The sequence below is a fragment of the Tribolium madens genome, unplaced genomic scaffold (assembly GCF_015345945.1).
Source record: "Tribolium madens isolate multiple individuals breed KSU strain unplaced genomic scaffold, Tmad_KSU_1.1 Scaffold_71;HRSCAF=194;Tcas5.2_LG6, whole genome shotgun sequence".
Lineage (NCBI taxonomy): Eukaryota > Metazoa > Arthropoda > Insecta > Coleoptera > Tenebrionidae > Tribolium > Tribolium madens.
This window is the reverse complement of record NW_025401041.1, coordinates 4525868-4537035: the sequence shown is the minus strand read 5'-3', so window position 1 is coordinate 4537035 and position 11168 is coordinate 4525868. Positions and strand designations below refer to the sequence as shown.

The 11168-nt window shown below is 27.2% G+C and overlaps 1 protein-coding gene across 3 annotated transcripts in view; it reads right to left on the bottom strand.

The window, feature by feature from the left end:
• The window catches only part of LOC123008726 (cyclic nucleotide-gated cation channel beta-1), a 101736-nt gene that overhangs the window by 29110 nt on the left and 61458 nt on the right, over nucleotides 1-11168 (bottom strand). For all 3 annotated transcript variants that reach the window (XM_044404714.1, XM_044404715.1, XM_044404716.1), the window contains exon 3: nucleotides 5755-5936. In XM_044404714.1, the coding sequence (XP_044260649.1) occupies nucleotides 5755-5936 (182 nt within the window). The remainder of the gene's footprint in view (nucleotides 1-5754; nucleotides 5937-11168) is intronic.

Here is an 11168-nt window from a genome sequence, read left to right as displayed (position 1 = left end):
GTAACATTTGATCTGTTTTTCTGGAAACGCAGAGTAGAAACTATATAGTATGTTGTTAAGAAACATGGTGAATTTGTTATTTGGGTCAATGTCAGAGTCTGCAAATTCCCAATTTACCTTACTAAGCAAGTTAAAAAAGTTAAATTTTCCTGGTTCACTTATTGGTCTAATAATTTTAGTAATACATATAGATAAACTGAAATAAATGTTATTTTCAACAAACAAAAATATTTTTTCGGTAGGTACATTGTTTATTTAAAAAAATACTTTTTTATGAGATACCGACTGAAATATTTAATATTCTTAATGAAATAAAAAAATTCTAAAATAAATTTTACTACTTCAAAGAAAAAAATTATTTTTTCCGTAAGTAATTGTTAGAAAACATTCCTCCTCAGTATTTAGAAAAAATTAAAGATTTTTTGAGATACCTACTAAAACATTTCATAAAAAAACGAAATAAAAATATTCTGAAATAAATGTTATTTTCAATACGACTGCTTGAAGCAAATTTTTTTTTCAGTAGGTAAATTGTTAGAAAATATTTTTCTTCATTATTTATCAAACAAATAAGAATTTCTTCTTTTTGAGATATCGACTGAAACATTTCACATTCTTAAAGAAATTGAAATAAAAATATTCTGAAATAAATGTTATTTTCAACACGACTGCTTGAAGCAATTTTTCTTTTCAGTAGGTAAATTGTTAGAAAACCTTCTTCAGTATGTATCAAACAATAAGAATTTCTTCTTTGTTGAGATATCGACTGAAACATTTCACATTCTTAATAAAAAAAATCGGAAACAAATATTTTTTCAGTAGGTACATTGTTGTTCTTCAGTGTTTATCAAAAAAAAATACTTTTTTATGATATACCGACTGAAATATTTCACATTCTTAAAGTAATTGAAATAAAAACATTCTGAAATAAATTTTACTACCTACTTAATACAAAACTTTTATTTTTTCCGTAAGTACATTGTCAAAAAAAAATCCTCCTTAGTATTTAGAAAAAAAATAAAGATTTTTTTGAGATAGCTACTAAAACATTTGACATTTTAAAAAAATGGACTGATTGAAGCATTTTTTTTCAGTAGGTAAATTATTAGAAAATATTCTTCTTCAGTATTTATCAAACAAATAAGAATTTCTTCTTTGTTGAGATATGGACTGAAACATTTCACATTCTTAAAGAAATTGAAATAAAAAAATTAGGAAATAAATGTGATTGAAGCAATTGAAGCATGAAGCAGTAATTTTATTTTTTTCAATAGGTTGTTACAAAATATTCTTCTTCAATATTTTTCAGACACAAGGATTTATCTTTTTGCAATACTGACTGAACATTTCATATTCTGAAAGAAATTGAAATAAACATATACTGAAATGAATGTTATTTTCAACATGACGGCAGGAGGTAATAGGTACTCGTACATTATTAGAAAATATTTTTCTTCAGTATTTATCAAACAAATAAGAATTTCTTCTGTTTGAGACAACAAGTGAAACATTTCACATTCTTAAAAAAATTCTAATAAAAATACTCTTAAATAAATGATAACTGTTTGAAACAAAAATTGTACTTTTTTCAGTTGGTATATTCTTAGAAAACATTATTTCTTAGTGTTTATCAAACATAAATAATTTTTAAATAAATTTTTCTTTTTGATTCTGACATTTCACATTCTGAAAGAAATTGAACTAAAAATATTCTGAAATAAATGTTATTTTCACCATACCTGCTTGAAGCAAAAATTTTTTTTTCAGTGCGTATATTGTTAGAAACCATTCTTTCTCAGTATTTATCAAAAAATAAGGATTATTAATTTTTTTTAATAATACTCTACAGTGTTAAAAACTTGTTTTTGTGTTTTACTTTCTTTATTCCTCCTAGTTTTGGAATTTTTGTTATACAGTTTTTTAGATTAAATAACAGAAAATCTAAAAATATCAAAAACAAAACAACTACAATAGGAATTCATTGATTTAATTTTGTAACAATCTTTTTGTATATAATTTTTTTCATTTATATGAGAAAAAAAAGTTTATATTTTTCCTATTAAAGATCATTATTCTAAACATAATTATGAAACATGATAATTAAGTTGGGACTATAACATCTATTCTAAAAAGCTTATTAACTCGAAAATTTAACATTTTTGGGGAAAATGACATGAAACAATAATTTTTATTTTTCGGGTACTTTATCAAAAAAATATTTTCCTTTAACATAGGGTACAGAGGTTGTCCAATTCTCCCGGACTTACCCTATCAAAAAATTAAAAATACGGAATTTATTATTATTAAAATCGGCAAGTATTTATAATTTGCATAAATAAGTTTTTTGATAATTATTCAGCAAAGTTGTCCGTGTTTCAAGATAACTGCGAGTTATTTGAGCACAATACGTGGTAAAAAGTATTAGAGTAGGATCCCCGCCTGGGAGAGACATTTATCTCTTGTGTTGGAAGCCTAGTCTGCGCTCCCGAGATAATTACGTTCAAGGTGGGTAATATTTTCCAGCACTTATCGATTTTCTTACCAAATTACCACATACTTGCCTTAAATGAAATCCAGCAATCATTCAAATTGACGACGAGGTGGTGGTTTTAAATTTTCATAATCTATCGTGAGAATAAAATTGGTTCAAAGACAAGAAAATAGAAGAGGAAACGCGGTTTGTTTATGTTGTGGCACCTAGTCGACTGTTTTAACAAAAGGATCAAAGAGAGTCGACTTCAATCAAAGAGGAAACGGCGAAAGCTCCAATCAGAAGTGGAATCGAGTGCCATCCTGATTGCAGAAGCATTAAACACATACACGAAATTTGTTAGCAAAACCGAAGGAAGATCGCAAAAAATCAACAATTTTTATGTGAAACCATTTAAATACAATTTAAGATGTTTTGTAACACAAATTGTTTCATTTACGTTACAAATGAATATTTTGTCTTTTTTTCTGCAAATTAGACCATGAAAAAGCGGCTAATATCACAATTTTGTGTGTAGAACATGATGAAAGAGCAGAATTTAGTAATAAAACGGTGAAGAGTTTGATGCAAGCGCCCCGGGAAGTACTTACTGTGTGATTATAATTTACTATCTACTGTCACCACTTTTATGACTGTCGTTAAAATGTCCTGATTTTGTGCTTTAATTTAGTTTTATTGTTTTATTATAAGGGTTTTATTTGGTAATGGTGGAAAAATTCGCAATTCGCTAAATTTAAACAAAATAAATGCGAAATAATAGTACCGTGAGATCAAAAATTATCTTGGTCAAGGGTTGTCATGGATTTTAAAATAATTGTCGTAGGTTATACACATTGACAGAATTATTTAAAAAAAATAATATAAGCAACGACGAGTTCAGGTTTATGAAACGACCAGCAAAGCCCGAGTTTTATAAAGAACGAATTCCCACAAATGACTTATGAAACAAGATTTTAAGCTATTTATTCTATTTTGCGCGTTTTGCGTATTTTTTTAACATAAACGGTATTTTTTTCAAAATTTAGGAAATTTGTTCTAATAAGGTTGTCGCTGGTAATAAATAAGGCTCGGATTATATGCACAAAAAATCCGTAAAATATGCACGAGACATTAAGAAATATGCTCCAATATACAGGGTACGCTAGAACACGCGCCACATAGAAAAATGCCACACAGGGTGCGCCAGAACTCGCGCCCCAGAGAAAAATACCAGGAACATGAAAAAAATGTTTAAAAAATTCTATCTATAAAAAATTAGAAGTTATGAGAATTTAAATTTTGCACTTTGACCCTATTTATTTCTGTTGGATAAATAATTTTCCAAGTTTTTTTGCTATAGGCTATTAAACGAAGAAACAAGGAAGCTCTATCCTAAATTGTAACTCTCTTTAATGTTATTTGTGGCTTTTACTGGCAAAATTTTTTTACATTTACAAAATAATTATAAAAAAACATATACGATATCATCAGTGTCATTAAATAGATATGAAAAAATGTCAAATGTGAAAAAATAAATGTCAAATTTTTTTGACAGAGAATTTTTTAAACATTTTTTTCATGTTCTTGGTATCTTATCTTACTTAAAATTTTTCTCTGGGGCGCGAGTTCTGGCGCAGGTAAGATACCAGGAACATGGAAAAAATGTTGAAAAAATTTTATCTATAAAAATTTCGAAATTGACTCTATTTATTTCTGTTGGAAAAATAATTTTCCAAGTTTTTTTGCTATAGGCTATTAAAAGAGGAAACAAGGAAGCTGTATCCTAAATTGTAACTCTGTTCAATGTCATTTGTGGGTTTTATTGGAAAAATTTTTGTCCCTTTACTAAATAATTGTAAAAAAACATATAGAAGATCATCAGTATTATTAAATAGGTATAAAAAAATGTCAAATGTCAAAAGATAAATGTCAAATATGTATCGATATGCAAAACTTTTAACAATAAATATCAAAGTTGGGATAAATTTTTATCCTCGAATACACTAAACTTTGTATTTTCCACATTTTGAATTGTACACTATGATCGAAAGAGAATAAATAAGTTGGTTTTGCCAATGAAAAGCCATTTTAAAAACTTAGTAATTAAAAAAAGCCTTTCTCAGAAATATGTACTTTTCAGAAAATATCACTTTAAACAATTTCTCTAAAATTCATTAGCAGGTCCGAATGGATTATATCCGAATGGAGGATTATAGCCTTACCAAGTGAATTAAAAAAGTGTGGAACCAAACATTTTTTGTTTAAACTATCGATTTTTGGAAAAACTAACTGGTGAATAAAGTACGTACTACCTATAAAAATGTGATATTTTATCAAGAATAAAATTTTTCGAAATTTTCATTATTTTTAAGTTCTACAAAAATACTTATTTTTTTAAATGGCAACCCACTAAAAAATCATTTCTCTCATTAAGAGTATGATCTAAGAATTACAAATATCTATTTTATATTAAATTAAAAAGTAAATTACATAAATTGAAATTTTGACAAAAAAACCTCCTAACTCAAAAATAAAACAAAATTTTGTTCTCACATTTTTTATGTTTCTTTAATTCATATTAATTATTTTTCCGGAGGCTCCATACTTTATTTTCGCTCTGTATAAAACGAATTTAAAAAGGAAACAGCATTTGAATCTGGCTTACAAATTACCGGTTGTTTCTTCTTTAACATATTTTGTAATCGAATTATTTTTCTTAAACTGTTTAATTTTTAACTTGAACTGAAGTTTGAAGAAAATATGCACAAATAAGCAATATTTCCTAAAATATGCACAAAGTTGACAAAATATACAAAATATGCATTTGTTAATTGACTTATTTTGATCAAAAAACAATTTATATGCATAGAAAACTTACAATTTTGTTGATATACCTCTTAACACCAAATATGCATTTTGCATATGATCCGAGCCTTAGTAATAAATGTCACAAGTTCGTTTTTCGAAGTGTCAAGTCTCACGTATTTTTCAAATTTTTGTTGAATTAATAACGAATACTGCAAATATTTCATGTAACAACCTGAAAAAAGAGAAATCGCTCAAATCGCCGCTGAAAATCACCATTACCAGCCTCTAGAGAGTGAATTGAATGGCTCATTAAAGCATCGGTTTTGGTATCGAAATAAGCTTTCTTTCAGACGCAAAATAGACAAATAGTTTTTTAGTTTTCTTAAGAGGAAAAATACCGGTTTAATGGAGGTAAATTTTCAAAATTTTAGTAATGTTTTTAGTTGAGGATAACGAATTGAAAATTAAAAAAGTACCTCTGGCTTGGACTTTTGCATTCTGATTCGTTGGCGTTGGAACTGTCGTCTTCCTCCCTGCTGGTGTTTTGTGAACGAGGTGACTGTAAGGGTGTATTGGCGTCATCGGAACTCCCATCGTCCGCCATCAGTCTATTGTTGGAATTACGAACATTCTGACCCCCGCTTGGTGGTGGGTCAATCTGCAATAAAATCATTTTTTTAAATTTCATCCAAAACCGATACAATATCTACACCTTTTTTGAGTGTAATTCAGAAACCATCACATGTAATTCAGATTAGTTAATTTAGTTTCAGAAAGCGTAAATTGTAATTTAGATTAGTCAATTGTCTTTCAGAAAGTGTTAATTGTAATTCAGAAGAGTAAAATGAGTTTCAGAAACCATAAGATGTAATTCAGATTAGTTAATTTAATTTCAGAAAGCATAAATTGGAAATCAGATTAATCAATTGTATTTCAGAAAGTATTAATTGTAATTTAGAAACCATTAGATGTAATTCAGAACAGTAAATAAATTCAATTTCATGTTACATGTAATCCAGAAAATATCAATTGCAATTCAGATACATAAATACATAAACTTGATATTTTACAAAATAAATAAGATATGTATTTTATTTTTAGAGGGATTTTGATAGTGTAATTTTTAAATGAAAATAACACTTTCTGAAATACAATTGACTAATCTGAATTCCAATTTACGCTTTCTGCAATTAAATTAACTAATCTGAATTATATCTGATAGTTTCTGAAATTCGTTTTACTGTTTTCAATTACAACTAACACTTTCTGAAAGACAAATGACTAATCTAAATTACAATTTACGCTTTCTGAAACTGTAATTCACATTACAATTAACGTTTTATGAAAATATATCTTACGCTTTCTGAATTACACTTGAAAAAGGTGTAGAATTACGCGTAGAATTCGTCGAACAAACCGTTTTTTTAACAAATTTTTACATTATTTTATTTAGTAAATTGCCGCAAAGATATATTATTTTGATGAAACGGCTTTGAAAACAATCATGTTGCTTTGCTGTTGTTAAAAAATGTTTTTTTTTCAAAATACATTTAATGCATCTTTTATTAAATAACTTTTCGAATTGTTGTGTAACGGTAGGAATAATTACAGGTGTTTTTTTTAAATTTGGTGTCAAAGCTATCTATAAAAGTCTGATTGTGAACGAACCATCGTATTGAAAGTTATTAAAATGAAATTTAACGTATTACAAATTGTGGTCCGTTCACAACACACTCAAATCACCGCCAACTATTACGCCATATAATGTAAATGTAGTTTTTAAATATTGTATTTTTTAGTGTTTATAAATTGATCAATAAAGAAAACCACAAAATTAGTCGAAAGCACAAAAAATAAGTTTATTATTTTGTCCTCAATTCCAATAAATACAAGTACAAGGACGAAACTAAATTTACAATCTTAGGTATATAATATACAAATTAATGAGACTAACAAAAACTTGAGTTAACTGGAACTACAACAATTAATATTATCGACATCTTTTTTAAGTGTTATTCAGAAAGCGTAAGATACATTAAAGAAAATATTAATTGTAATTCAGATTAGTCAATTGTTTTTAAGAAAGTGTTAATTGTAATACAAAACATTAAAATGAATTTCAGAAATTATCAAATATAATTCAGATTAGTTAATTTAATTTTCGAAAGCGTAAATTGGAATTCGGATTAGTCAATTGTAATTCAGCATTTATTATTTTCATTTAAAAATTACATTACCAAAATTTCTTTGAAAATAAAATATCTTATTTATTTTGTAAAATTCCAAGTTTATGTAATTCTTTAATTCTGAAAATAAAATAATTCGTGTTCTTTTTCTTGGATCTAATTGGTATGGAAACGATGATCAAAAACACGAATAGCCCTCACACCATTATTTTATTTAAAACACATCGCGTTTCAACCACAAAGTGGTCATCCTCATCTGAGTTGAAACGCGTTGTGTTTTAAATAAAAGTTTGGTAAGACGTAATCGTGTTTTTGTTCAAATAATTCGTGTACAATTAACAGTTTCTGAAAGACAATTGGCTAATCTAAATTACAATTTACTCTTTCTGAAACTAAATTGACTAATCTGAATTACATATGGTGGTTTCTGAATTACACATGAAAAAGATCTAGATTATCCTGCAGGTAATTAAATATCTATGTGCTGAGGCTTTTTGTTAAATATTTTACACATAATTTTGAAAAAATCTTGGTCCTTTTTGGCATCCATTTTATCAGTGATTTAACTGCTTTAATTTTTTAGTTAAATAGTCCGCTGAGCTTCGAGGAAATTTTTGTAATTTCAAAAACTTTATAAAGAATTTTTGTAGAGACATTTTCTAAAACAGAGAAAAGTAGCGAAACTGCTTTTTGTAAACTTTTTCTATGCAACTATGCACATTGACTATTTCTTGGCGAGCTGAGTTTTCTGGGGTTGAAAACTTCATAGTTTCTGCATTTTTATATGATAGCATATGACATAAGTGAATTTTTATTTTGAGGTACGCAAATCATTTTGGAATTCAAATGTACATACGACAGTGTATAATTCTAATAATTTTTATGTTTACAACATACAACTTTGTTTTTCATCTTTTTCACAGCTAACTAAGATAAGATGCTTATAAAAAAATATTTTTTGGATTTATCTGTTAAGAAAGTAAGATAACTAAAAATCGCATTATTTAAAAATGGTTCATACGACATTGTAATTCTAAACGAACGATATGTAAAATGTTCCAGGGAATCGATTGACGTCGAGAAAACCTCAAAAATCGTAATAGTTTAAAAGCTATAGTCGAATTTATATTTTCGATATTTTTGAGTTTGTCAGCAATTTTTAGTTTTAGTCAGTTTAGTTTCAAAAAGCGTAAATTGAAATTTAGATTAGTCAAATGTCTTTCAAAACGTGTTAATTGTAATTCAGAAGAGTAAAATGAGTTTCAGAAACTATGAGATATAATTCAGTTAATTTAATTTCAGAAAGCATAAATTGGAATTCCGATTAGTCAATTGTATTTCATAAAGTAATAATTGTAATTCAGAAACCATTACATGTAATTCAAAACAGTAAATAAATTCAATTTCATATTACATGTAATCCAGAAAATATCAAATGTAATTCAGATGAGTAACTTACTGTTATCACAAAATGAAGTTTACACATAAACACGAATTATTTTATTTTCAGAATTAAAAAAAATACATAAACTTGCCATTTTGCAAAATAAGTAAGAGATTTTATTTTCAAAGGATCTTTGGTAATGTAATTTTTAAATGAAAATAACGAATTCTGAATTACAATTGACGAATTCTTAATTACAAATGACAAACTCTGAATTATAACTAACACTTTCTGAAATACAATTCACTAATTTGAATTTCAATTTACGCTTTCTGAAATCCAGTTTACGGTTCTGAATTACAATTAATACTTTCTGAAATACAATTGATTAATCTAAATTACTTTTTTGCATATGTTAGAAAATTAAATTTGCTTTCCAACGATTCCAAAACCAAGAGGTTGACTCCAATAATTCCGGAGTTATTGGCAATTGCCAAAAATCGGCAAAAATAAAAAAATCGCCAACTTTAAAATTGAAGCAAATAATGTTTGGTGTGGTAATTCAGGTGATTTAGCGACTGATACAAGACAAGACGGCGCCTCTGCCTCGATCTAGAACAACCCCTATCGGAATTAACTTATCTTTGAAGTCATTTGTTTCCGGTTTAAACATCGATCCATGTCGTATCCTGCCATCAATTATTAAGGTTTCCCAAGGTTTATTTGCGTCAAATTGTGATCATTAGCTATTATGAGAAATGTGGTTTGGTGATAACCTAACACATGGGGTTTACCCGACTGTTAAAAGTTATTGTTATGGGATACTACCACTACATTAAGCGTCATTGTTATTGGCCACCTACTAATGGATCGTGCTAATAAAAATTTGCCAGAAAAGTGGGACATCGTGACTGCTAGGGGAGCCAATAAATAACGATTTAATTTGCTTCAAATTAATAAAAATTCAATTTTTTGTTATTTAAAAAATTCAGATATAAAAACAAGATAAGTTTGCAATTTTCGATTTTATTCAAATAATAAAAATGTCAAACTAAAAAAATGCGAGACAAATTTATGCACATTGAAGGGAGGATCTGTTATGCTTTATAAACTCACATTAGGGATGTACACATTTAATGCGGCATTAATTCTAAATTCGCCATTCGCTCAAATAAACCCACGTTTTATCGAGATTATACCAATATTCTGTGTTTACCAATAACTAATAATTTAAAAATTTGTTAATCAATTGATATAAACAAGCCTTTGTGTGTTCACACATAACATTTTAAATTGCTTTATATACAGGCTGTGTCAGAACTCGCGCACGAGAGAAAAATTTCAAGTAAGGTAAGATACCAGGGACATTGAAAAAATTTCATCTGTCAAAAAAATTTGACATTTATTTTTTGACATTCGACATTTTTTATGTCTATTTAATGATACTGATGATCTTGTATTTGTTTTTTTTATAATTTTTTAATAAAGGTACTAAAATTTTGCCAATAAAAGTCACAAATAACATTAAACAGAGTAACAATTTAGAATACAGCTTCCTTGTTTCCTCTTTTAATAGCCTGTAGCAAAAAAACTTGGAAAATTGTTTTTCCAACAGAAATAAATAGAGTCAAAGTGCAAAATTTAAACTCTCATAACTTCGAAATTTTTATAGATAATTTTTTTTTAACATTTTTTATCTTACCTTATATGGCATCTTTCTTTGGGGCGCGAGTTCTGGCGCACCTGTATATCTAGTATTTTATCGTTTTTTCTCCCTACTGTTTTTTTGATTAGCTCCTGAACTCCTTCTGCCCCCTTACACATTTTCCACTTTTTCATTACTAGTTACAATGTTTGAGACTTATTTCACTTTTTTATGGTTTTCTTACATTTTTACTTTTTCCATTGTTCTTTCTGTTTCCCTTTTTTGCACATTTTATCCTTTTAATGTTTTCATTATAAGTACATATTTTTTTCTTTTTGCATCCTTGATCTTTTATTTTAGTTACTACATTCTCATTATTTTGTCCTATTATGTCTTTACAACTTGTGTATTTTATTTATATTGTGTTTTCATGTTTGATTTTTTTTGTAGATGTGTTTTTTTTTTAAACTTCTTTTACTTTATTGTTACATTTACGGTTTCATTTTTTTTTAATATTTTTCTTATTATTTCTTCTGATCGTCTTTCTCTTTTAGGTTGTTTGTTTTTTAAGTATTTTTCGCAACTATGTTTGTTCTTATTGTTTATCTTTTAAAGTTTTTTTTTGTTTCACTAAAATAAAAACTAATAGAACACGACATTATTAAAAATTAAAAA